Source organism: Podarcis tiliguerta, assembly GCF_965153285.1.
Source record: "Podarcis tiliguerta genome assembly, chromosome: 8".
NCBI lineage: Eukaryota > Metazoa > Chordata > Lepidosauria > Squamata > Lacertidae > Podarcis > Podarcis tiliguerta.
In genome coordinates, this window is record NC_139541.1 from 73,280,505 (window position 1) to 73,308,488 (window position 27,984).

At 43.5% G+C, this 27,984-nt stretch overlaps 1 protein-coding gene and 2 long non-coding RNA genes across 6 annotated transcripts in view; 2 read left to right on the forward strand and 1 right to left on the reverse strand.

Annotated features, from left to right (window-relative positions):
* LOC310684821 overlaps positions 1 to 27,984 on the forward strand; it is a 75,643-nt gene that overhangs the window by 19,791 nt on the left and 27,868 nt on the right. The window lies entirely within an intron of this gene.
* The window catches only part of LOC310684443 (uncharacterized protein), a 50,511-nt gene continuing 23,537 nt past the window's right edge, over positions 1,011 to 27,984 (forward strand). The window contains exons 1-7 of one of the 3 annotated variants that reach the window (XM_083455625.1): positions 1,012 to 1,222; positions 3,009 to 3,164; positions 6,560 to 6,739; positions 7,488 to 7,622; positions 22,524 to 22,679; positions 25,383 to 25,562; positions 26,698 to 26,835. In XM_083455625.1, the coding sequence (XP_083311751.1) occupies positions 1,144 to 1,222; positions 3,009 to 3,164; positions 6,560 to 6,739; positions 7,488 to 7,622; positions 22,524 to 22,679; positions 25,383 to 25,562; positions 26,698 to 26,835 (1,024 nt within the window). In that variant the 5' untranslated portion in view covers positions 1,012 to 1,143. Of the gene's footprint in view, positions 1,223 to 3,008; positions 3,165 to 6,559; positions 6,740 to 7,487; positions 7,623 to 22,523; positions 22,680 to 25,382; positions 25,563 to 26,697; positions 26,836 to 27,984 lie in introns of all 3 variants that reach the window. The other 2 variants (XM_083455624.1, XM_083455623.1) reach the window with 2 other exon arrangements.
* The window catches only part of LOC310684844, a 61,407-nt gene continuing 52,020 nt past the window's right edge, over positions 18,598 to 27,984 (reverse strand). The window contains exons 2-3 of one of the 2 annotated variants that reach the window (XR_014514861.1): positions 21,379 to 21,779; positions 18,598 to 18,612 (exon numbers count right to left, since the gene is read on the reverse strand). This is a non-coding gene — a long non-coding RNA (uncharacterized lncRNA). Of the gene's footprint in view, positions 18,613 to 21,246; positions 21,780 to 27,984 lie in introns of those variants that run through there. The other variant, XR_014514862.1, reaches the window with a different exon arrangement.

The following is a 27,984-nucleotide window of genomic DNA, read 5'->3' on the forward strand; positions in this document are numbered from 1 at the left end:
TGTATGCCACCTTCTGCTCTTTGGAGAAAAATGCAGTAAATAAATGCAACAAATAAATAATATGGAATAAATAAATAATACACAGAATCATAAAGTTGGAAGGGACCAGGAGGTTCTAGAAAACAAGCCTTATGAGGAATAGTTGAAGGAGCTGTGTATGTTTAGCCTGGAAAAAAGGAGACATGATTCAGGTAGATAGCCGCGTTGGTTTGATGCAGTTGAAATACATATATTTTTTTGAAAAATTATCCAGTAGCACCTTAGAGACCAACTAAGTTTGTTCTTGGTATAAGCTTTCATGTGCATGCCAAGAACCAAGAACAAACTTAGTTGGTCTCTAAGGTGCTACTGGACAATTTGTTTATTTTATATGTATATTTTGAGAGGAGCCATCTTCAAATATCTTAAGGGATATAACTGTCTTGGTGATTTTTAACTTCTTTTTGCCAGGGAGGGAACATTAGGCTGGGAAAGAGGAGAGGAAGATTGGATGGGAAAAGAGGGTGGGGAGAGCAAGAAAAGGCCTGTCTAGATTTGTACCAGCACAGCTGGTTTGACATTGCTAGGAGGTGCCAAATTTTGTACTAGCTTGGGGCTCCATGTTACCAGAATCTGCAATATTGAACCTAGCAGTTTGAAAGCACGTCAGTTTAAGTAGATAGATAGGCACTGCTATAGTGGGGAGGTAAACGCCGTCTGCATGCGCTCAGGCTTCCATCACGGTGTCCTGTTGCACCTGAAGTGGTTTAGTCATCTTGGCCACATGACTCGGAAAGCTGTCTGTGGACAATTGCCAGCTCCCTCAGCCTGAAGTGAGATGAACGCCGCACCTTACAGTCACCTTTGACTGGACCTAACCATCCAGGGGTCGTTTACCTTTACCTTATTGCTGGAATCCACATCTGTTGCTGCTTACTGTTTGCATAGGCTTCCTTCTTCTTTGCGTAATCCTGCCATCACCAGAACTGCTCTTGTCTTTCAGCAAGTCCCTCCAGCCAATCTCTACCAAGCACATTCGTGTGTGATCTATATATATATAACCAAACAGCCCAACTGTCTCAGATCTTGGACTGCTTTTCCTTTTCCTCCACGACTCATCAGGAAACTGGTTCTTTGGCTCAGAGGGCTTCTCGGCTTCAGACCATGGAGGGTGTCGCGTTGAGATGGAGAGCTGCAACAGTTGTGCTGCAAGGACTGCTGGCGATGACATTTCTTATTTCAGGTACCAGTTATTCCTATTGGAATGTCCTCGAGTTGCAGACATGGGTGGTTGGGTGGGCGCCAGCTAGAATTGCACACAGAAACAAGAAGGAATTCCAAGGCAAATGGAAAAGGTTCAGAAAGGGGCGACCAACACTGTGCAAGGGGATGGAGCGACTGTCCAGTGAGGAAAGTTTGCATTACTTGGGATGTTTTAATTTAGAGAAAATATGAGAGAGTTCACATGATAGATACTCCAGAATTATGTGTCTCTCTCCCTCTCAAAGCACTAGAAATAGTGGACACCCATTGAGACTGAAATTTGGCAGATTCAGGAAAGATAAAAGAAATACCTTCTTCACACTGGGCAAAATTAAACTATGGAACTCCCTGCCACAAGAGACAGGGATGGGCCCATCTGGATGGCTTTAAAAGAGGAATAGGTTGCCTCTTGGGTCGATTTCTCTGGCTCTTCTCAAGAACTGGGATAGCTCAGCTGGTAGAACATGAGAGGCTTAATCTTAGGGTCATGGGTTTGAGCCCCATGTTGGGTGAAAGATTCCTGCATTTAACATGTGCATAAGGACTCTCCTTAAGGGCAGGGGCATGTTAACTCTTGCCCTCCCAGACTCGTTCAAGATCTTGCAGCTGAGCCAGCGTCCTTTTGATTAGCCACAAGAGAAAGGATTGATAGAGTATTTGGCTAGTTTAAGCTGCTGCTCTGTTGTGATTCTCTGCTGCAGACTAGCTTAGCCGGGTGCCTTAGAGCTGAGTCTAATGCACTAGGATTTTTTTCTTAGATTTTTGTAAACAAGCAAGCAAACAAACAAAAACCAGGACATTTAGTCAATTTTTAAAAAGCCTCCCACGCAGAAATTTCAGTCCTGAAAAAGAGGATGTGCCCAGGAAAAAAAAGAGAATATATTGCAATCCTACACAGGAGGTTTCCCGGAGAGTGAATGTGCTATGACTTGCTTAAGTCACCTTTTGGGGACTGCTGGTGAAGAGGAGTGTGTCTTTGAGGTGAGTTTAGCCCTGTCTGCGAGAAGGAGAAGGTTTGGGCTGTGTCAGGGAAAGAGAAGGTGGAGTCATGTCACCCAGAAGCTTTCCCAGAAAGTGAATGTGGTTTGACTTGCAATATGCTGGAACTCAGTAGAGAGGCAATGGCTAAGCAGCCTAATGTCGTGTTTTCAAAATTGTGGGAAAACTTACCCAAGGAGAAATAATTGGGACGAGGAACTGTGAAGTACTCTCCCATGGAGCTGCCTGCCTCCACATGTTTTTCTTTCTTTCTTTTTTAGGTTCATACTTTGCTTTCAAATCTGAATTGTGCTGTTGGTTTTTAAAAAATTCTTCTTCATTTTTTAAAATGCCGTATTAGGATAAGTTCAGGTTAACTACAATGCCTTTTGGGGTGTGTGTAATGCCTATAATTTGGTTGTCATTGTTCTGTTTTGAAAGTTAAATCTGACTGGTGTTGGTGTGAGTTGAAATCCAATAACTGCCATTGGATTAGATGCCCCTACTGGTCTCATCCAACCCTGTGATTTAATAAATCTCTAGGACTGGCCATTCTGACATTTTTGTGTCCTTCTGTGGTATCCACTCATCAAAGCACTCACTCAGGCCCCTCCTTTCGGCCTGTGGTTCAGAACAGGCACTTGGTGCAAATTTCTGCCTCCAAACAACTTCTGCTTTCATGTTAAGGGGGGGGGGCAATTTCTAGTCCCTGATGATTTCAAGGCAGAAAGACATTGCTAATAGCTTCTCCAGGATCTCATGCCCTTTCTTCCCACACTTCCTTTCAGGAATTTCTGCCTTGAAGTGTCATAGTTCCAACACCGTCAATCTTACCACTCCACACAAGGGCAACTCCTCATCTCATATCTCCCCAGAAAGCGGTATTATCAACTGCTCCAGTGCTGAGAACGTTTGCACAGATGCACAACTTATATTAACTATAGGTAAGTGCTGGTCTGTCAGATGGATTCTGTGTGGCTGCTAGATTTTTGTGGGAGGAAAAGCATGAAATTACTTACAACCCCTAAATTTCCTAGCGGTATTACCTGAGGCCTGAAATGATACTTTGCATGCATTCAGAATTGAAGTATTTAAAATATGTTTTGATTCATTTTATTTTATATTTGCAGATTTTTGTCCAAACCCCTGCCCTCCATTTCTTTAATTTTTAATAAAAAGAATACCTAGCTGTTTCTGAGAGTTGGCACAGACCCAGTTCAGATGTAAGACTAAGCCATAGGTTAGTGCAGAGACAGGGGACCTCTCACTCCTCCAAATTCTGTTGGATCTCAACTCCTACCATCCCTAACCATTAGCCATGCTGGCTGGGGCTGATGTGAGTGGAATTCAACATCTGGCATTGGACTAGATGACACATGTGGTCCCATCCATATCTACAATTCTATGAAATCTGGAGGAGCATAGATTCCTGCCAACAATGTAGTGTTACAAGAGCAACCTTCCGCAGGTTTATAAATCTTGGCTTGTTATTTCTTTTTGATATCCTAGTTCAAAGGTTTCAACTAATGTTGAAAGGTTTCTTTTTTTATTATTATTTCTTTTTATTAAGTTCTTTTTTTCAGACAAAACCATACAGAATAAAAAACCAAAAACACACAAACAAACAGTAAAAGCGAAGAAAAGGAGAAAGTGAGAAAAAGAGAAAACACTATATCAAAAACAAACCAACATCAGTTCATAGCAACACATTGATTGACTTCCCTTCATCTCAGTTTGGGCTATATAACTACACTACCTTTCCGCGGTATCATATTTCACCCTCTATCTATACATCACAGGTTTTATGTTGCACCTACTGTGATTTTAATATTTCCTAAATTTATTTCTGTGAATGTTATGAATTTATTCCAATCGTTAATAAATTTTTCACTTTTTTGATGCCTGATTTTTTGTGTCATCTTTGCTAATTCTATATACTCGAATAATTTGATTTGCCATTCTCTAACCGTTGGGATATTAGGAGTTTTCCAGTTTTGCGCTAACAATATCCTGGCTGCTACTGTTGAGTATTGGAACATTATTTGGTCTTCTTTTTTGATCTCCTCTCCAACCATTCCCAGCAAAAAGGCTTCGGGTTTTTGGGGGAAGGTATTTTTCAAGATTTTTTTTAATTCATCATAAATAAGTCCCCAAAACCTTCTCACTTCTTCACAGGTCCACCACATGTGGTAGAAATCACCCTGTTTTGTTTTGCATTTCCAGCATGTTTTGTCTCCGGTCTTATACATTTTTTTCCAATTTCACAGGGGTGATCTACCAACGATACATCATTTTTTCCATGTTTTCTCGGAGTCCAACACATGCTGTGAATTTCATATCCTTATTCCAGAGTTTCAACCACCTGTCATATTCTAGGTTGTATCTATGGCCCATTTGATCATAACATCCTTTACCTCCTCATTCGTAGTATCCCAATCTAAAAGTTGGTTATACATTTTAGATAAGAGTTTAGAATTACCTTCTAGGATTTCCACCTGGAATCTGGATTTCTTCTCATTCATCCCTTTTTTTTGTGTTCGTTCCATAAAGCATTAATTTGATAAAATTGTAACCAACTCGTTAATCTATCCTTTAAGTCTTCGTATGTTCTGATCTTCCATCCTTTATCCGATCTTACCAGAAGGTCTTCATAGGTCCATCTTTGACCTTCCATGTTTAGTTTTTTAATCGTTAGGATATCAATTGGTGATAACCACCAAGGGGTGTTTTCTTCTAGAAGCCTTTTATTTCTGTCCCACACCTCCAGCAACGCTCCTCTGATAATATGATTAGAGAAGCCTTTATGTACCTTCCCTTTATTTTGCCACAGATATGCGTGCCAACCAAAACTGGTGTTGAATCCCTCTAAGTCCAACAGATCTGTGTCGTTCAAAACAATCCATTCTTTGATCCAACACAGGCACAAGGCCTCATAATATAATTTCAAGTTCGGGGCAGCAAACCCTCCTCTATCTCTTCGGTCTGTAAGGAGTTTAAATTTAATTCTTGCTCTTTTGCCCTGCTAAATAAATCTGGAAAGGGTTTTCTGCCAGTCTTTAAACATTGTCGTGACTCTAATCACCGGGATGTTCTGAAATAAAAACAGCAATCTTGGCAGAACGCTCATCTTAATTACGGCCATCCTTCCTGACCAGGAAAGTTTTATCCTGCTCCAGGTATCTTAAGTCTTTTTTTATCTCTTTCCAGGTCTTGGGTATAACTATCTTCTACTAAGTTTATGTTTTTCGTTGAGACACAAATACCCAAATATCTCACCTTTTTCACCACCTTGATTCCTGTTTGCAGCTCTAACTGTCTTCTTAGGTCTTCATCCAGATTCTTTGTCACCATCTTAGTTTTAACTTTATTTAATTTAAAACTGGACAGTTTTCCAAATTTTTCTAATAGCTCTAAGACTTTACCAATACCTCTAACTGGATCTTCTAGCGATATTACCAAATCATCAGCGTAAGCCTTTAATTTATACTCTTTTGTTATTTCCAAAACAATTGGATTATAACTAATGTTGAAAGGTTTCAACTAATGTTGAAATAGTTTCAACTATTTGCATGCCAGAACCTTTCAGATATTCTGGACTGCATGCTTGAAATACGATCTGCATCTTACTTGCCTCAGTGGATGATTTGGAGATGGGAGGGTGTGGAAAAGCTCTGGATTTTGCATGGCTAGAATGCAGGCTGCGTCCCAGGGCAAGAGCCACACCCACTGCTCCATCCAGGATTCCTTCCGCCTCTTCTGTCACAGGCAGGTGGCCCACAGATGCTTGGCCACAGACTTGGGCTGGTTTCCAACCTAGCTTTTGAAGTAAAACAGCTGCCAGGAAGTGTGTCACAAGGAAACAGGAAGAAGTGGGAAGAACTCTCAGTACTTTCTGGGGCCACTCACATGAACAAAAACCCACCCACCCATGGCACCAAGTTAGACATGAACCAGAGGGGGAAAAACCAGAGGGGGGAAAAGGCCAGGGGGCTTTGGCAGCCACCCCACACTGTATAGAGTTGCCCATACATCCAAAATTTTCCAGACATTCCTGGAATTCAGCCATTGGAAACAGAAATCACTGAAATGTCTGGGCATCAACAACTTTGGGTAAAACATTGGCAAAAACAAAGAAACAAACAAAAATCTTTTGTGTCTGGACTTTCAGATTTTGAAATACATGACTAAACAACTAAACGATGACAATAACCCCGCCAAAGCATGTATAAGTCACCCCCAGAGCAACAATTGCCAAGATAAGGTCTTTGGAACACCTTGCCACAGCATCAATCTATCGTTTGTATTTATACATCTCTCTCTCCCCCCCCCACCGTTTTAGATAAAGATGTTTTGATAATGAGCTACAAAGGCTGCGCCAGCAAGGACCTTGTGGATGGAACAAAATCAGTCACCTCTGGTGACCGTCACTTTGCCATCCAATTTGACCAGAGCTACTGTTTTGGTGACCTTTGCAATGCGAAAACGAGAGAAGTTCCCAAGACCCCTATTAAGGACAAAGGTATTTTTTATTTATTTTTAAGGGTCACCTGAGAAGAAAGTGTGATCTCACAGTTTCACTTGTTGGGCGGGTGGTTGTCAATAGGAAGGCTTGAAAAATTCAATTTTGGAGCTTTCTAAGGCAAGCGGCCCTGTTCCCCAACTCTTGGGCTCACTTGCCAAAGGAAAGGTAACCCCACTTCTCAAGAAATGTACAAGATGGTGTGCTTTAGGGTGTAATTTAGTGTGTAATTTAGCAGCGAGAGCACAGAGAAAGGTTTGGAGGGAGCTGTGGGGGGAGTGGAAACATGAGGTGAACTGTAGGGGAGGGGTGAGTGAGGGGTAAAAGGAGGGGACGTGCTCAGGTGTGGGGTTTGGCAAAGGGTGTGGCTGGTTTGGCAAGTGGAGAAAGCAAGAGCAACAACCCACAATATGTGCAAAGATTCGCACCCATTTTTAAGTTGGAAAATTGCCTTGCAAAATTCAGGAAAATTCGGATTTTGAAGTATAACTCCTCGCTTTACGCATCCACCTAAACACATACCAATTCATTTTGGTGGGTTTACTCTGAGTATGATTAAGATAACCAATCCTTTGAAGAGGGCAAATTAAGTAGGCTCACTTTGATATGCAAAGCAAACCGAAATATTCTCCCCCTATCATTATTTAAGAGACAGGAAAAGGGGGAGACTCCTACAAACGGGAGTGACCTTTTTCAATCCACTCCCCCCCCCCAACCTCATACTCTTCATTTTGATTTCTTACTCCAGTAACTGGGTCCAACCAGTGTTACACAGGGTTTGGGTGGAGCTCCACTAGATTCATGCAGGAGACTACGAAATGTGGCAAAGACTACGACCTGTGTTACGAAGGCAGCATGAACATTACTATTTCAGATAGAGGAGGTGAGTTTGCCTGGGAAATTTCTTCCACAGCTCCTGCCCCCCAAAAAACACCCCCTCCCCTCAAGCTGAGCTCACTTCCAGTATCAGAACTGAACTTCACAGTCAAATCTCTGGCAAAAATATCATAGTATCATTACAGCACCTGGCTAAATTCAAACACTGCTGCCTATGTCTTACTTGAAAAGCCCTTTCTTTGCCAGCCCTGGTGCCCTCTAGAACTTGGCAGTCACTGATGGGAATTTGAGTCCATGAAGTTGGTGAAGCTGATTTAGCAATTCTCTGCAGATTTATTCCCTCTTTAGGGTGATCTGTTGAATGCAGGGGGCCTTTTGGTGATGTGGCGTCTTAATAATACCATCTTTTTATTATAATAATGATCATAAATCAGCAGCAAGCAGCTCTGAGAATTTGGGAACACTGAAAAATAGGATGTGACAAGCTGTTTCTAAGTGAAATAAATGCATCTTACTAGGTTCAGATGTGACTGGGGTCCCTTAATGGAGATTCCTTTACATGTACCAATATGAATATTATTCATGTGTATGGCCAAAGCCATTACAAAAGGTAAACGACATAGCAGAATAGAAACAGAATAAAATATCTTACAAAGTTAAAATAAATAATTAAAATACTTCTTAAAGCCAAAGATTATAGAATCATAGAACACAGAATTGTTGAGTTGGAAGGGAATCCAAGAGTCATCTAGTCCAACCACCTGCAATGTCAGAATTTGCCCCCTGAATAATTTAACTTCCTCCCACAGATTTTCCCCTCAAAATTGACACTCTAAGGCAAAAAAGGCCCCCTTTTTTTAGAGGTGTAGGGGTCCCTGCCCCCTAAGAACGCATGGGTGTGGGTTACCCCTTCATGATTCCCTGTGGCATCTCAATGCATGCTGAGAGAAGGGGGCCAATGCCCCTCATACCTAACAATTTGTGTCTTTCTTGTCCTCCCTTCCCTTCCCACAACAGGATCCAGCTCTGTTCCCATGACCATCAGGACCTGCCAGCGCTCATCCTGCGATGTTATAAAGAGCCAATCCTTCGGCCCTATAAATATCACCAGCGAGTCAGGGCCTTGCTGCTCTGGCAGCAATTGCAATTGGAAGAGTGACTTTGCATTCAAGATAGTCAATCATGGTGTGAGGAGCATGAACAACCCCTACCTGTCTTATGATCATTATGGGTCAGGTTTCCAAGGGCTCAGCCTTCAACTTTGCCCTTTCTTGGCAGTCCTGGGAACCACCATGCTTGGGATATGGGGGTGAGGAAGGGGGTTTGGGAGTGCATAAACTGCTGGAACCTGCATTTGGGTTTGGAAGGGCTGTGTTGTGAAGAAGGGAGGGAGAGAGGGAGGAAGGGAGGGAGGAAGGGAGTTAGGGCTCCAAGGCAGTGACCTGTCCCAATTGGATGTATGGCTCACATCTATAAAATAAAATTTTATTTTGGATAACCACCACCTTAGGGTCTGATTCTCTCTTGCAAAACCAAACCAATTTGTTTGCTTCCCAGGATCCTACAGATTTCAGATGCGATGGCAAAATACTAATGGCTATAGCTAGGGTTGTCATATTTCAAACGGTGAAAATCCAGAGAGAAAAGTTTTGATTTTGGCCAAAGTTGTTAAACTTGTTGAGATATTCTTATGGATGATTGGCAAAAAACAGCATTGCCGACATGGGCTGCCATATATCTGGATTTTCCCAAACTTGTTTCCGATTTGTGCCAGGACAGGGCTGCCAACTGCTGACGGGCGTATGGCAACCCTAGATATACTCAACTAAGAGCTACTCAGAACAGACCCACTGAAATCAATGCACCCAAGTTAGCCCTGCCCATTAACTTCAATGGGACTACTCTCCATAGGACTGGCATTGGAGACAATCCAGAAATTACATATTCAATATCATAATATTGTTATAGATTTTGGTGGACCCCTAAACCCTAGAAATTAATAAATGCTAGGCTGTTGATTAGTTGGGATATGAAGGGAGAATAGAAGCTGTAGAGGAATTCCAGGACTAGCCTATGCAAAATGACCTGGCCAAGCTAGGGCCATTAAGGAACAATAGAGGGCTCTAGAGGGCCATGAGCAATGCAAGAGAACTGTCCTTTCCTCCTGACCTGAGGTGTGAACAGAGGCTGGGGGTTTGGAAGGTTGCCAGGGGAACCGGGTGTGAGGTGACAGGAAAAGACAGTTTTGAGCAAATGCTGCTGGGAATAAGAAGAAGATGTAACTGAACGACTGCAAGGAATCATAAAACCCACTGACAAATAACCCCTCCTCTTGGTTCATGTGGGAACCAATGACACTGCAAGCAATAGCCTCCAGAAGATCAAAAGAGACTACGAGGCTCTGGGCAGGAAATTGAAGCAATTAAATGCACAAATTGTCATCTCATCTGTCCTCCCAGTTGAACGACGTGGCCCAGGGAGAGAGGGAAAAATAGTGGAAGTGAACAGCTGGCTTTGCAAATGGTGTAAACAGGAACGGTTTGGATTCTTAGATCACAGACTGCAGTTTCTTGAAGATGGACTTCTGGCAAGCGATGGGCTGCACCTCACAATGGTTGGGAGGAATGTTTTTGCCAAAAATCTCAAAAACCTCACCAGGAGGGCTTTAAACTGACTAATGTGGGGGAGGGAGACAGTGCTCCTGAAGGTAGGAGTCTATCAATTCATGAAGATGATCATCCAAATGTCATAGACCAAATGGAGCAAACAGCACACAGACCTCAGTGGATTTGTAACTGGCTGACTGACCGAACCCAAAGGGTGCTCATCAATGGTTCCTCTTCATCCTGGAGAAGGGTGACTAGTGGGGTGCCACAGGGTTCTGTCTTGGGCCCGGTCTTATTCAACATCTTTATCAACGACTTGGATGATGGACTCAAGGGCATCCTGATCAAATTTGCAGATGACACCAAACTGGGAGGGGTGGCTAACACCCCAGAGGACAGGATCACACTTCAAAATGACCTTGACAGATTAGAGAACTGGGCCAAAACAAACAAGATTAATTTTAACAGGGAGAAATGTAAAGTATTGCACTTGGGCAAAAAAAAAATAAAAAATGAGAGGCACAAATACAAGATGGGTGACACCTGGCTTGAGAGCAGTACATATGAAAAGGATCTAGGAGTCTTGGTTGACCACAAACTTGACATGAGCCAACAGTGTGACGCGGCAGCTAAAAAAGCCAATGCAATTCTGGGCTGCATCAATAGGAATATAGCATCTAGATCAAGGGAAGTAATAGTGCCACTGTATTCTGCTCTGGTCAGACCTCACCTGGAGTACTGTGTCCAGTTCTGGGCACCACAGTTCAAGAAGGACAATAACAAACTGGAACGTGTCCAGAGGAGGGCAACCAAAATGGTCAAAGGCCTGGAAACGATGCCTAATGAGGAATGGCTAAGGGAGCTGGGCATGTTTAGCCTGGAGAAGAGGAGGTTAAGGGGTGATATGATTGTTGTTGTTGTTTAGTCGTTCAGTCGTGTCCGACTTTTCGTGACCCCATGGACCAGAGCACGCCAGGCACTTCTGTCTTCCACTGCCACCCGCAGTTTGGTTAGATTCATGTTTGTAGCTTCGAGAACACTGTCTAACCATCTCGTCCTCTGTCGTCCTCTTCTCCTTGTGCCCTCCATCTTTCCCAACATCAGGGTCTTTTCCAGTGAGTCTTCTCTTCTCATGAGGTGGCCAAAGTATTGGAGCCTCAGCTTCACGATCTGTCCTTCCAGTGAGCACTCAGGGCTGATTTCCTTAAGAATGGATGCATTTGATCTTCTTGCAGTCCATGGGACTCTCAAGAGTCTCCTCCAGCACCATAATTCAAAAGCGTCAATTCTTCGGCGATCAGCCTTCTTGATGGTCCAGCTCTCACTTCCATACATCACTACTGGGAAAACCATAGCTTTTACTATACGGACCTTTGTTGGCAAGGTGATGTCTCTACTTTTTAAAATGCTATCTAGGTTTGCCATTGCTTTCCTCCCAAGAAGCAGGCGTCTCTTAATTTCGTGGCTGCTGTCACCATCTGCAGTGATCATGGAGCCCAAGAAAGTAAAATCTCTCACTGCCTCCATTTCCTCCCCTTCTATTTGCCAGGAGGTGATGGGACCAGTGGCCATGATCTTCGTTTTTTTGATGTTGAGCTTCAGACCATATTTTGTGCTCTCCTCTTTCACCCTCAATAAAAGGTTTTTTAATTCCTCCTCACTTTCTGCCATCAAGGTTGTGTCATCTGCATATCTGAGGTTGTTGATATTTCTTCCAGCAATCTTAATTCCGGCTAGGGATTCATCCAGCCCAGCCTTTCGCATGATGAATTCTGCATATAAGTTAAATAAGCAGGGAGACAAAATACAGCCTTGTCGTACTCCTTTCCCAATTTTGAACCAATCAGTTGTTCCATATCCAGTTCTAACTGTAGCTTCTTGTCCCACATAGAGATTTCTCAGGAGACAGATGAGGTGATCAGGCACTCCCATTTCTTTAAGAACTTGCCATAGTTTGCTGTGATCGACACAGTCAAAGGCTTTTGCATAGTCAATGAAGCAGAAGTAGATGTCTTTCTGGAACTCTCTAGCTTTCTCCATAATCCAGCGCATGTTTGCAATTTGGTCTCTGGTTCCCCTGCCTCTTCTAAATCCAGCTTGCACTTCTGGGAGTTCTCGGTCCACATACTGCTTGAGCCTTCCTTGAAGAATTTTAAGCATAACCTTGCTAGCGTGTGAAATGAGTGCAATTGTGCGGTAGTTGGAGCATTCTTTAGCACTGCCCTTCTTTGGGATTGGGATGTAGACTGACCTTCTCCAATCTTCTGGCCACTGCTGAGTTTTCCAAACTTGCTGGCATATTGAGTGTAGCACCTTAACAGCATCATCTTTTAAAATTTTAAATAGTTCAGCTGGAATACCATCACTTCCACTGGCCTTGTTATTTGCAATGCTTTCTAAGGCCCATTTGACTTCACTCTCCAGGATGTCTGGCTCAAGGTCAGCAACCACACTACCTGGGGTGTACGAGACATCCATATCTTTCTGGTATAGGTGATATGATAGCCATGTTCAAATATATAAAAGGATGTCATATAGAGGAAGGAGAAAGGTTGTTTTCTGCTGCTCTAGAGAAGTGGACATGGAGCAATGGATCCAAACTACAAGAAAGAAGATTCCACCTAAACATTAGGAAGAACTTCCTGACAGTAAGAGCTGTTCGACAGTGGAATTTGCTGCCAAGGAGTGTGGTGGAGTCTCCTTCTTTGGAGGTCTTTAAGCAGAGGCTTGACAACCATATGTCAGGAGTGCTCTGATGGTGTTTCCTGCTTGGCAGGGGGTTGGACTCAATGGCCCTTGTGGTCTCTTCCAACTCTATGATTCTATGATTCTATGATTCTAAGAAGGAAGAAGGACTGGGATGCATCTTGGGCAGGCTGGCTACAGGCTGGTGAAAAGAGATGCCTTAGACTTCCTCTGGAAAGGACTCTTATGTAAGATCTGGACTCCCTCCATGCAGACTTAAGGTGTAAAAAGGTGAATTAAGCATATTTCTTAAAGCTATGACAGTCTCCGTCATATCTCAATTCTCCAAAGGAACACAGAATCTGAGTCAGTGCCTCTAACCCAATGGCTTCTTTCCACCGCGAGGCAGGTGGGGGGGGGGACATCCAACTTTGGGGACAATATCAAGAATGGTAATCCATTCCAACAATGGCAATCTATTCTACAATTCTGTGATTTTATGTTCCTATCCCTCCCTCCCTTGAAAAATCCACTCTTCACTCAACACAATGCAATAAAAGCTACATCATATTCTTCAAACAGGCGTAACACTGAGAGGCAAGAATAATACAATGTTGTTAAGCAGAACAGATGTGATGAAACAATTGCAAATGCCTGGCAAATAAAATATCACAATAGGGACAAAACATTTAGCTGACCAACTGGGGTTTTCAATGATAGAAGCAGCCTTTAAAGACTCTGTTCAGCTGTAATTCTAGGCAAGACAAGATTTGCTCTACCACAGACATGAGGCACCTCAGGCCCGGTGGCTGAATGCAGCCCTCCAAATGTCTCTGTGTGGCCCCCAGGTCTTTCCAAAGGCTGTACTCCTTACCCTCAGGTTGCAGCCCTCACTGACCTTGACTTGCACCCTTCTCAAGTGATTTTGCAGGAAGCAAATGTACAGTTGAACTATGAAATGCCTCTTGTTTGTCTAGAGGAAGGATGGAGATGTGTGAATACAGGGATGTGGAGGTAGAGTGACTTTTGCAGTGTTTGAGGACCGGGACATTCTCAGGGAAACCAAAATGCTTTTTGTACTACCAGCCTTACTGTATGCTTGTGAAACATGGGCCATTTATAAATGCCATCTCCAACTCCTCAAAAATTACATCAACGGTGTCTCCAAATAATGTTACACATCACTTGGGAAGACAGGTGAACTAATACCAGTGTACTGGAAGAAGCAAAGATCACCAGTGTTGAAGGAATGATTCTTCAACATCAACTACATTGGAATGGTCATGTTGTGCGGATGCCTGATTGTCGTCTTCCAAAGCAACTACTCTATTCCGAACTTAAAAATGGAAAGCGTGATGCTGGTGGTCAACAAAAGAGGTTTAAAGACTGAAGGCAAATCTAAAGAAATGTAGTATAAACACCAACAATTGGGAAACACTTGCCTGTAAGCTCTCCAATTGGAGAACAGCCTTTACCAAAGGTGTTATGGGCTTTGAAGACACTCAGACTCAGGATGCAAGGAAGAAACGGGCTAAGAGGAAGGCACACTTGGCAAATTCACACCGTGATCAACTCCCACCAATGTCCCCACTGTGAAAGGACATGTGGATCCAGAATTGGCCTCTACAGTCATTTACGGACTCATTCTTAAAACCATGTTTATGGAAGACAATCTTACTTGGCTACGAGTGATCGCCAAAGAAGAAGAAGACATTTATAGTACTTTAACAGTTGCTGTTTCCTGTGAAGAATAGTAGGAACTGTAGTTTGTTGAGGGTGCTAGGAATTGTGAGGGAAGAGACTTCATCAGGCAAGGCCTTCTTCCACCTGCCTTACCCCACCCTCCGGCCCTAGGAGTCCTCAGAAGGGAGCTGTTCCTGGAGGAAGAACTGTGAGGGGAGAGACTTCATCAGACAAGGCTTTCTTCCACCTGCCTTCCTTCAACCTCTAGTCTCTGCTTCTCAATTTCTATTGTATTATTTTATGTATTGTGTCTTGCCCTTGTTTTATTGATTATAGTTTAGAAATTATTTATCGTAACTGTCAAGGGTGAATTTCTGTTTAACTTTTATATGCTAATATTGTTATTTTATACTATTCTAATGATTGTTGAATGTTACCTTTTTGATGTAGGTTGCTTATTTTAAAGTTATGTTTTATTATCGCATTTTTGCGTTGCATTATATTGTTATAAGATGTACATTTTTTGTTTCTTCAGCTTGTAAACTGCCTTCAGTATTGTAAGGTAGAAAGACAGTATACAAATTAAAAATGATGATGAAAAAATTGTAGCTCTGTGAAGGGTCCCCTAACAATTCTCAGCAACCTTAACAAAATTAAGTTCTCAGGATGTTTTTTTTTAAAAAAAAACAAACCTGGGCAGTGTAGTCTGTTAAGAGTGCTGAGAGTTGTTAGCAGACTACTATTCCCCTCAGAGAACTACAGTTCCCAGAGTTCCCAGAGAAGAGGGATTGTTATTGTTAAACCACTCAGAGACACTGTAGCCCTGTAGCCCAGCTGGATCAAAAGGCATTGTCTATGCACACTCGCAGGTCCGATCTGCACTAGGGGAGTGGGTGGAGCCGTGGTATAAACCACTGAGCCTCTTGGGCTTTCCAATCAGAAGGTCATTCCCCGTGATGGGATGAGCTCCTGTTGCTCTGTCCCAGCTCCTGCCAACCTAGCAGTTCAAAAGCACACCAGTAAATAAATAGGTACAGCTGTGGTGGGAAGGAAAATGGCATTTCCGTGAACTCTGGTTTCCATCACGGTGTCCCATTGCACCAGAAGTGGCTTAGGCATGCTGGCCACATGACCCAGAAAGCTGTCTGTGGAAAAACACCGGCTCCCTTGGCCTGAAAGTGAGATGAGCACCACAACCCCATAATGACCTTTGACTGGACTTAACTGACCTTGACAGATTAGAGAACTGTGCCAAAACAAACAAGATGAATTTTAACAGGGAGAAATGTAAAGTATTGCACTTGGGCAAAAAAAAATGAGAGGCACAAATACAAGATTGGTGACACCTGGCTTGAGAGCAGTACATGTGAAAAGGATCTAGGAGTCTTGGTTGACCACAAACTTGACATGAGCCAACAGTGTGACGCGGCAGCTAAAAAAGCCAATGCAATTCTGGGCTGCATCAATAGGAGCATAGCATCTAGATCAAGGGAAGTAATAGTGCCACTGTATTCTGCTCTGGTCAGACCTCACCTGGAGTACTGTGTCCAGTTCTGGGCACCACAGTTCAAGAAGGACACTGACAAACTGGAACGTGTCCAGAGGAGGGCAACCAAAATGGTCAAAGGCCTGGAAACGGCTAAGGGAGCTGGGCATGTTTAGCCTGGAGAAGAGGAGGTTAAGGGATAATATGATAGCCATGTTCAAATGTATAAAAGGATGTCACATAGAGGAGGGAGAAAGGTTGTTTTCTGCTGCTCCAGAGAAGCGGACACGGAGCAATGGATCCAAACTACAAGAAAGAAGATTCCACGTAAACATTAGGAAGAACTTCCTGACAGTAAGAGCTGTTCGACAGTGGAATTTGCTGCCAAGGAGTGTGGTAGAGTCTCCTTCTTTGGAGGTCTTTAAGCAGAGGCTTGACAACCATATGTCAGGAGTGCTCTGATGGTGTTTCCTGCTTGGCAGGGGGATGGACTCGATGGCCCTTGTGGTCTCTTCCAACTCTATGATTCTATGATTCTAGGTATCCTTTCCTTTGCTTATCTGCACTGTATATTTAAAGCAGTGTTCATAGCACTTTTTAAAAGGCCTGGCTAGGAGACCAACACTCTGACTCAGGATCGGGCAGCTTCCTGGGTCCCTATGATTTCTCCTAGAAATTATATTTCGATATATACAGGCGGCAAGGCACTTATGGCCTTTATACTCCTTATGGCTGCATTTCTGTTTTACGAACATGGGGTGCCCCTGGGAAAATTGCTTTTCCTATGCCTCCCTCTGTACTACAGTAACTAAAGGATAACACTTTATATTCTATTTAGAGGTATCTATTATTTTATTACATTCCACTGCACAGAAATTTGACACCATGTAAGATGGGAAGGAGGTGTTGAAATATGCCTTGGGGGCTGCAGTCTTGCTTTTGAAACATCAAGCTGTTGGGCAAGTTCCTAGGTTGATTGTTTTGAAGAAATAAAGTGAAGCAAGCTGGGTTCAGAAGCCCACTCGAACTTTGCTCACATCTGAGAGGTGTATGAATGGTGCCATGCCTTAAGGGAACACCAGAGAAACAGGAAAATTTTAAAGATTTATTGGAAATTTTCCATTTGCCTTTGGTTCCAGGAACATTGCCAAACTGCACACCTGTTTCATCAGGGGGAGGGCAAACTTCTCCAGAGCAGGCTCCTATGTTCTCAAATTTGAGAGAGCGGTGGACTCATAATCTGGTGAACCAGGTTCGATTTCCCGCTCCTCCACATGCAGCTGCTGGGTGACCTTGGGCCAGTCACACTTCTTGAAGTCTCTCAGCCCCACTTACCTCACAGAGTATTTGTTGTGGGGGAGGAAGGGAAAGGAGAATGTTAGCCGCTTTGAGACTCCTTTGGGTAGTGATAAAGCGGGATATCAAATCCAAACTCTTCTTCTTGCCAGTCTTAATTTATTGGCACTCATCCAGACCACCACTGTATCTGCCAGTCTACAGCCTGTGCAGCCTTTTCTAATGTTGCTGGCATTATTGATGCTCCCAATCCGACTTCCAATGGCTTCGAGTAGAAGCAGTGTGGTGTAGTGGTTAGAGAGGAGGACTTGGACCTGGGAGACTGGGGTTCAAACCCCCAACTCGGCCATGAAACTCACTGGGTGGCCTTGTGCCAATCACTGTCTCTCAGTGCAACCTACCTCACAGGGATGTTGGGTGGATTAAATGGGGGAGGGTGAACCCTGTATGCCACCTTCTGCTCCTTGGAGAAAAATGCAGTAAATAAATGCAACAAATAAATAACATGTAATAAATAAATAATATACAGAATCATAGAATAATAAAGTTGGAAGGGACCAGGAGGTTTTGAAAATAAGCTGAAGTTGAAGGAGCTGGCTATGTTAACCTGGAAAAGAGGAGAAGCAGTCAAAATATATTTTAAAAATAATAATAAATTGTCCAGTAGCACCTTAGAGACCAACTAAGTTTGTTCTTGGTATAAGCTTTCGTGTGCATGCCAAGAACAAACTTAATTGGTCTCTAAGGTCTCTAAGGTGCTACTCGACAATTTGTTTATTTTTTTAATATATTTCGAGAGGAGCCATCTTAAGGGCTATAACTGTCTTGGTGATTTTTAATTTCTTTTTGCCAGGGAGGGAACATCAGGCTGGGAAAGAGGAGAGGAAGATTGGATGGGAAAAGAGGGTGGGGAGAGCAAGAAAGGGCCTGTCTTGCTTTGTACCAGTGCAGCAGGTTTGCCATTGCTAGGAGGTGCCAAATTTTGTACTAGCTTGGGGCTCCATGTTGCCAGAATCTGCAATATTGAACCTAGCAGTTTGAAAGCACGTCAGTGTAAGTAGATAAATAGGCACTGCTGGGGTGCCTATTTATCTACTTAATAGATTTGCATGCGCTCAGGCTTCCATCATGGTGTCCTGTTGTGCCCGAAGTGATTGAGTCATCTTGGCCACATGACCCGAAAAGCTGTCTGTGGACAAACTCCCTCAGCCTGAAAGCGAGATGAGCGCTGCACCCCATAGTCACCTTTGACTGGACTTAACCGTCCAGAGGTCATTTACCTTTTTTTCTTTTTTTAAAAAAATTGACTCTTACAAGAAAAGGAAAAAGAAAGAGAAACAAAGAACAATACATAACACTGTAAACACATTTATAAACATCTTTTCCAAAACGCAAACTAAAAAAAAGACAATAGACAAAAGAAAAGGAAAAAAATACTTTTCATAACCAATAATATTACCAAATTCATGCTTCAAACATTACAATATATAAATCCTAGTTGAAATATAAAAGATTTGCACCGCATTCACCTCACGTCTCTTAGTTATCTAGCTCACCTTTACATCTGTTCTTCAATCATTTCCCTTCCTTAGGTCTTTCATAATCAGTCAAATCTTTATATCCGTAGACAACTGGATCGAGGCAGATCAGGACTGGTGATCCTTTTAGATTTATCAGCAGCCTTTGACATGGTCGATCATGATCTCCTGGACCACCGCCTGTCAGACGTGGGGATACAGGGCATAGCCTGTAACTGGCTGTGCTCTTTTATCTCTGGTCGGGGACAGAGGGTGGCACTAGGGAGGGAAATGTCGTTGCGCCACTCCTTGGTGTGTGGAGTGCCGCAGGGCGCAATTCTCTCCCCAATGCGTTTTAACATCTTTATGCGCCCCCTTGCCCAGATTATCCGGAGCTTTGGGCTGGGCTGTCACCAATATGCTGATGACACTCAGCTCTATCTGCTGATGGAAGGCCACACCGACTCGGCCCCGAACACACTAACCAGATGCTTGGAAGATGTGGCTGGATGGTTTCGTGGGAGCCGATTGAAATTAAATCCCTCGAAGACAGAGGTCCTATGGCTAGGTCGGGATGGCATGGGGATGAGGGACCCTTCTCTTGCGGGGGCCCAAATAGTGCCATTGCCTTCCATTAAGAGTTTGGGTGTAATCCTTGACACCTCCCTTTCCATGGAGGCACAAGTTACAGCAACAGCCAAGGCGACATTTTTCCACCTTTGCCACATCAAGCAGTTGGTCCCTTACCTTTCCCGCCCCGACCTGGCCACAGTGATCCATGCGATGGTCATCTCCAGGCTTGACTACTGTAATTCGCTCTACGCGGGGCTGCCCTTGAAGCTGTCCCAGAAACTCAAGTGGGTGCAGAATGCTGCAGCGAGGCTCCTCACGGGGTCTCTGCCATGGAAGCATATTCACCCAGTGCTTTTCAAGCTGCACTGGCTCCTGGTGGAGTACAGGGTCAGATTTAAGGTGCTGCTTTTGACCTTTAAAGCCCTTCACGGCCTAGAAACCTCGTACCTATGGGACTGCCTCTCCCGGTATACCCCACGGAGAGCCTCAAGGTCCATAAATAGCAACACCCTAGTGGTCCCGGGCCCTAACGAAGTTAGATTGGCTTCAACCAGAGCCAGGGCCTTTTCAACTCTGGCTCCGGTCTGGTGGAACGCTCTGCCTCATGAGACCAGGGCTCTGCAGGATCTGATTTCTTTCCGCAGGGCCTGTAAGACAGAGTTGTTCTGCCTGGCCTTTGGCTTGGAGCCAATTTGATTCCCTCCCTCTCTTTTTTCTTTTCCTTCTCCTCCTGCGATGAGGCTACATTTTAATATTTTAATGTTTCAATATTTTAATGCTGTATTTTAATTTTGTTTTTATGTTGTAATCATTCAACTTGTTTTTATTATTGCTTGTAAGCCGCTCTGAGCCTGGTCTTGGCTAGGGTATAAATAAAAATTATTATTATTATTATTATTATTATTATTATTATTATTATTATTCACAAGGTTAGTCTAAGCACAACCAAACTTTCGTATTTGAGCCCTGCTTGTATAAATATTCATTTAAGTATTCCCATTGTTTCTGAATTATAGTTTTGGATTTATGCCTTCTTAAATCCGTCAATTTTGCTAACTCCAGGTACTCACATAGTTTACTTGACCATTCCCCTTTTGTTGGGCTATAATTTCCTTTCCAATGACTGGCTACCAATGTTCTTGCTGCTGTTGTTGCACACAGAAAGATGTTAATTTTGTCTTTGGGGATAGCCTTACTCAAGATTCCTAGTAAATATGCTTCTGCCCTTTTGATATACTTTTATCAATTTTTTAATCTCTTCATGGATCATCTCCCAAAACTTTTTGATTTCTGGACATGTCCACCACATATGGTATAGAGTGCCTTTCATTCTATTACTTCTAGCATTTATTACTATTCGATCTATTCATTTTTGCTAGTCTGTCTGGTGCCATATACCATCTGTGGTGCATCTTCATATAATTCTCTCTTAATGAATAGCAGGCCGTAAAATTTATATTTCCTCCCCAAAACCTTTTCCAATCTTCATAATCAATTGTATATCCTAAATCCTGTTCCCACTTTAGCATATTCTCTCCTTTGACTTCTTGATCTGGGAGGACTTTATCTAATAATCTATACATTTTAGAGTGTTTTTTGATTATTTTGTAAAACCTCTCTTTCTAATGTTGATATTTTATTCCCAGTTACCCTAGTTTTTATATCTTTCTCATATGTAGCCTTAAATTGGAAATATTCTAACCAATTTATTCCCAATATTTTATGTTCTTCATATTCTTTTAATCTGATATTTTTATTCATTCATTCTACTAAATCTCTATAAGTTGGCCAGGCAATTTTTATATATTTTATATATCTCTCTCTTATATTTTTTAATGTCGAGGTTGCCTCTATTGGAGAGGTCCACCATGGTGTTCTTTCTATAATTCTCTCTTTCATTCTCTCCCATACCTCAAATAGTGCCGCACCCCATAATCACCTTTGACTGGACTTAACCTTTACCTTATTGCCAGAATCCACATCTGTTGCTGTTTACTGTTTGCATAGGCTTCCTTCTTCTTTGCGTAATCCTGCCATCACCAGAACTGCTCTTGTCTTTCAGCAAGTTCCTCCAGCCAATCTCTACCGAGCACATTCGTGTGTGATATATATATACAACCAAACAGCCCAACTCTCTCAGATCATAGGCTGCTTTTCCTCCACGACTCATCAGGAAATTGGTTCTTTGGCTCAGAGGCCCTCTCGGCTTCAGACCATGGAGGGTGTCGCGTTGAGATGGAGAGCTGCAACAGTTGTGCTGCAAGGACTGCTGGCGATGACCTTTCTTATTTCAGGTACCAGTTATTGCTATTGGAATGTCATTGAGTTGCAGACCTGGGTGGTTGGGTGGGAGCCAACTAGATTTGCACAGAGAAACAAGAAGGAATTCCAAGGTAAATGGAAATGTTTCAGAAAGGAATGACTTGTCTATGAGGAAAGTTTGCAGCATTAGGGATGTTTTAGTTTAGAGAAAATAGGAGAAAGAGTTCACATGATAGATGCTCAAGAATTATGCATGGCGTGAAGAAAGTGGTTAGAGAAACATTTCTCTCTCCCTCTCAAAGCACTAGATATTGTGGACTGAAAGTTGGCAGATTCAGGGCAGCTAAAAGAAAGATCTTCTTCACACAGTGCAAAGTTTAACTATGGAACTCCCTTCCACAGGAGACAGGGATGGCTTTAAAGGAGGAATAGGCTGCCTGGGGGGTGGGTAATGACTATAATTTGGTTGTCATTGTTCTGTTTTGTAAGTTTACATCTGACTGGTGTTGGTGTGAGTTGAAATCCAACAGTTGGCATTGGACTAGATGTTCCTCGTCGTCCCATCCACCTCTATGATTTAATAAATCTCTAGGACTGGCCATTATAGCATTTTTGACATCCTTCTTTGGTATCTATGCATCAAACCACTCACTCAGGTCCCTCCATTGGGCCTGCGGTTCAGAACAGGCATTTGACACAAATTTCTGCCTCCTAAGAATTTCTGTTTTCACTTCAAAAGGGGGAAACCAATTTCTAGTCCCTGATGATTTCAAGGCAGAAAGACATTGCTAATAATTTCACCAGGATCTCATACCCTTTCTCCCCACATTTCTTTTCAGGAATTTCTGCCTTGAAGTGTCATAGCTCCAACACCATCCATCTTATGACTCCAAACAATGGCAACAAAACATCAAGTGCCTCCCCAGAAAGCGGTATTACCAACTGCTCCAGTGCTGAGAACGTTTGCACAGATGCACAACTTATATTCTCTATAGGTAAGTGCTGCTTTGTCAGATGGATCCTGTGTGGCTGCAAGATTTTTGAGAGAGGAAAAGCATGAAATTACTTACAATCCATAAAATTCCCAGTGGGATTACCTGAGGCCTGAAATGATGTTTTGCATGCATTCAGAATTGAGGTATTTAAAATATGTTTTGATTAAATTTATTTTATATTTGCAGATTTTTGTCCAAACCCCTGCCCTCCATTTCTTTAATTTTTAATAAAAAGAATACCTAGCTGTTTCTGAGAGTTGGCACAGACCCATTTCAGATGTAACACTAAGCCAGAGGTTAGTGCAGAGACAGGGGACCTATCACTCCTCCAGATTTGGTTGGATCTCAACTCCTACCACCCCTAACCATTGGCCATGTTGGCTGGGGCTGATGTGAGTGGAATCCAACATCTGCCATTGGACTAGATGACACTTGTTGTCCCATCCATATATACAATTCTATGAAATCTGGAGGGGCATAGATTCCTGCCACCAAAGTAGTGTTACAACAGCAACCTTCTGAAAGTTTATAAATCTTGTCTTGTTCTTTCAGTTTGATATCCTAGTTCAGAGGTTTTAAACCTTTTTGAGTCCACGGCTTCCTGTTGAACAAGTACAGTGGTACCTCGAGTTACAAATGCCTCCAGTTACAAACGCTTCAGGTTACAAACCTTGGAAGAGTTACCTCAAGTTGAAAACTTTGCCCCAGGATGAGAACAGAAATCATGTGCCGGCGGCGCAGCGGCAGCAAGAGGCCCCATGAGCGAAAGCACGCCTCTAGTTAAGAACAGTTTCATGTTAAGAATGGACCCCCGGAACGAATTAAGTTTGTATCTAGAGGTACCACTGTACATTCTTCCTGCAACTTGCCTATGCGGAGCCAATTAACTGTGGGGCTCAGGAGCCAGTTATGTCACCCCTTGTCTGCAGAGGTAGCAGTTTCTCACCCTTTTAGTGAACACCCTCCATGCGGAGTATTCCTTCAGCCTCCTCTCCTCTCCCCTCTCCTTGACAGTCCTCCTGGCAGCCGCTGGTCTCTGAGTTGCTCCCTCTCGCTCCAAAGAGAGGTTCCTCCTCACACTGCCCCACAGGGGCCTGGGAAGGGGATATCCCCAGCCTTAGTGGCCCAACAGAGACTGGCCAAAGTTGAACATAGGCCAGCACCTTACCTTGGGAGGTGGCAGTGACAGCAATGGGCATTCAGCTCCCAGGCAAGCTTTGCACACAGCAAGCACAAGAAAGGCCAGTGTGGTGCCTGGCTGTCTGGCCTCCCACTAGTCTGTCCATTCCCAACAGCAAGGGCTGGTGGACTGGCCAGCTGGGCTACCCCACCCACTTGCTTGCTTACTTACTCTGAGGCCACCTCAGCTCCTGGCAACTAGCACCCTCTGGCCAGCCCAACAATGGTGCCATTCACTGGGGGAGCTTTTAGCGAGAGCTGTTGCAACAAACAGATGTGCAAACCTTTGGGAGGCAGAGACGCAAGAGGGCATCAGAGGAGGGAGGGGAGGAAAGAAAGACGGACAGATTCCAGTGTTGCCCGCGGCATCCCTGACCAACATTTAAGGCACCTCAGGGTGCCAGGGCACACTGGTTGAATACATTGTCCTAGTTTATTAGAACAAACCACAGTTCCCTGGGTTTTGACATTGCAGAGAACTATGGCTATTTCAGATACGAAAGTAGAAACCTTTTATCTCCTTGTGGCACAAATGAAAGAAAAGGACAAGGGAGGCAGGTGCAGACTTTCATTGTGTTCTTTTTATATATATAAACTTTATTTTCAGTTTTCACAAGATTACAAATACACACCTTACAAACACATATATTATTTTCCCCACCCACTTTTGTGGTTCCTTTTCTACTTTAGCTTTAACACTGCGTGTTCCACTTTACTCCATTTTAAAGTTATTCTTCCATTTATCTTAGTAATATTTTTAACTGCTGATTTAAGTTAAACCTACTAATGAACTTACTTGCAGCCACTCTTCCTAAGTTGGTACAGCATCTTCTTTCCACCACTGGGCAAATGTAATTCTGGCTCCAGTCCTTCCTTGTGATCTTTTGCCAGGCTGGACTGCATGCTAAAAATACAATATGCATCTTATTTGCCTCAGTGAAGGATTTGGAGATATGAGGGTGTAGAAAAGCTCTGGATTTTGCATGGCTAGAATGCAGGCTACCATCCTATGGTAACCCAGCTATATAAGGCTTTTGAGGTAAAACAGCTGCCAGCAAATGTGTGACGAAGAAACAGGAAGAAGTGGGAAGTGGGAAGAACTGTCGGCACTTTCTAGGGCCCCTCACATGAACAAAATCACCCCCACCCATGGCACTAAGGTAGACATGAACCAGAGGGGGGGGGGAAGTCAGGAGGCTTTAGCAGCCCCCTCCCCCTGTAAAAAGTTGCCGTATGTCCAGAATTTTTCAGACATTCCCAGGATTCGGCCATCAGAAACAGTGTTTGGACCGAAATTGCTGAAATGTTCAGGTATCAACAACTTTGGCCAAAAACCTAGAAACAAACAAAAACCTTTTTTGTCCAGGTTTTAAGTTTTTGAAATATGGGAACCCTAACCCCGCCAAATCATGTATAAATGACCCCCAGAGGAAAAATTGTCAAGGTAAGGTCTTTGGAACACCCTGCCACTGCATCATTCTATTATTTGTATATATTCATCTCTTCCCACCCCCCTCATTTTAGATAAAGAAGTTTTGATAATGAGTCACAAAGGCTGTGCCAGCAAGGACCTTGTGGATGGAACAAAACCAGTCAACTCTGGTGACCGACACTTTGCCATCCAGTTCAACCAGAGCTATTGTTTTGGTGACCTTTGCAATGCGAAAACGAGGGAAGTTCCCAACACCCCTATCGAGGACGGAGGTATTTTTTTTTGGGGGGGGGGGGTTGAGTGCCACCTGAGAGGAAAGTGAGACCTCACAGTTTCACTTGTTGGGCGGGTGGTTGTCAATAGGGAGGCTTGAAGAATTCAGTTTTGGAGATTTCTAAGGCAAGCGGCCCTGTTCCCCAACTCTTGGGCGCAAGTGCTATAGAAAAGCTAACCCCGCTTCTCAAGAAATGAGAAAAGACTGTGTGCTTTAGGGTGTAATTTAGTGGCAAGAGCATGGGGAAAGATTTGGAGGGAGCTGTGTGGGGAGTGGGAATATAGGGTGCACTGCAGAGGTTGTATGAGCTGGGGGGATAGGCGAGGGGTGAGTGGGAGGTAAAGGACTTGATCAGGTGTGGGGTTTGGCAAAGGGTCTGGCGGGTTTGGCAAGTAGGGAAAGCAGGGCCATCAGCTCCTAATATGTGCAAAAATCGCACATACCTATAACTTGGAGAACTACCTCACAAAATTCAGGAAAGTGTGAATTTTGAAGGGTAATACCTCGCTTAATGCATCCACATAAACACATGCTGATTCATTTGGTGGGTTTATCCTGAGTACGATTAAGATACCCATTGCTTTGAAAAGGGCAAATTAAGTAGCTTCACTTTGATATGCAAAGTTAACCGAAATATTCCCCCCATCATCGTTTAGGGACGCGGGTGGCGCTGTGGGTTAAAGCCTCAGCGCCTAGGGCTTGCCGATCAAAAGGTTGGCGGTTCGAATCCCCGCGGCGGGCTGCGCTCCCGTTGTTCGGTCCCAGCGCCTGCCAACCTAGCAGTTCGAAAGTACTCTCGGGTGCAAGTAGATAAATAGGGATCGCTTACTAGCGGGAAGGTAAACGGTGTTTCCGTGTGCGGCTCTGGCTCGCCAGAGCAGCGATGTCACGCTGGCCACGTGACCCGGAAGTGTCTTCGGACAGCGCTGGCCCCCGGCCTCTTTGAGTGAGATGGGCGCACAACCCTAGAGTCTCTCAAGACTGGCCCGTACGGGCAGGGGTACCTTTACCTTTACCTTTTATCATCGTTTAAGAGACAGAAAAAAGGGGGAGACTCCTGCAAAGGGGCGTGACCTTTTTTGATCCAGACCTACTACAGACCCCTTGCTCTTCATTTTGATTTCTTACTCCAGACACTGGCTCCAACAAGTGCTACTCGGGCTTTGGTTGGGGCGCCAGTGGAAACATTAAGGAGACTATGGAATGTGGCAAAGACTACAATCGGTGTTACCAAGGCAGCATGAACATTACTATTGCACTAGATGGAGGAGGTGAGTTCGCCCTAGGGAATTTCTTCCACGGCCTTAAATTGCTCCACTTCTGACCTCCTCTAATTTTACCATATTGTGCCCTGCTTCCCTTCTAAATACATTATTTAAAGGGTGTGTTTGTGATTTAATTCAAGGTTGGTTGGTGAAGATAGTGACTTGGCTATGGAACAAGGTCCAAACGATTTCATCTGCCCACCAGTGTTAGAAACTCAGATATATAATCTAGGTGTCAAATGGCTTCTTAAACCAAGGTTACAGTTGCCAAAACAGAATGTCTATATGTCAGCTCTAAAGACAGCTCTAAAGTCTTATTTTCCAAATGATGGACTGACTGTGATTGATTCTTGGTTAAACATCTGGCTAGTTCAGGTGACCATCTTGAGCTAGGTTAAGAACTTTATGTTCTCAGGGAAGAAAAGTCGCTTGATCCAGGGAAAGTCCACATATATATTACGTTTTACACAACGTAAGAATATTCTTCACAACTGTGAGCAGGGCAGTGGGGTGGGGGAAATGAAGACAAGTGTCAACAATAAGCTATAATGTTGTTCACTGCTCCTGCTCAGGCTGCACTGAAAAAGCATCTTGGTTCCTGAAATTCATTCTGATTGTGCAGATCAAAATATAACAGATTGAATTCTACAGGATGTGGTATTAGTGCGTGAAAACAGTCAAGATCCAGTGATCTCCAGGCATGTACCTCCAGATGTTGGAGATGTTAGGTGTCATCCCGGCACTTGGTCGCAGGTGGCGATAGCAGGTGCAAAATGTGCTTGGGACCTGGCTAATTTCAAACCTTGCTGCACACGTCTTGCTTGAAGACTGCTTTCTTTACAGCATCCTTTGCCAGCCCTGGTGCCCTCTAGATGTTGGCTGGAGCTGATGGGAATTGGAGTCCATGACGTATGGACAGCCTGTTTTGATGAAGCCTGTTTTACAGCTTCACTGTGACTCTCTCCCTAGTTTAGCAATTGTCTGCTGATTTATTCCCTCTTTAGGGTGATCGGTTGGTTACAGGGGGCCGTTTGGTTATGTGACGTGTTAATAATGCCATCTGTTAATAATAATAATAATAATAATAATAATAATAATAATAATATCAGTAGCAAGGTGTTTGGGAATTTGGGCACATTGAAAAATGGGACGTGA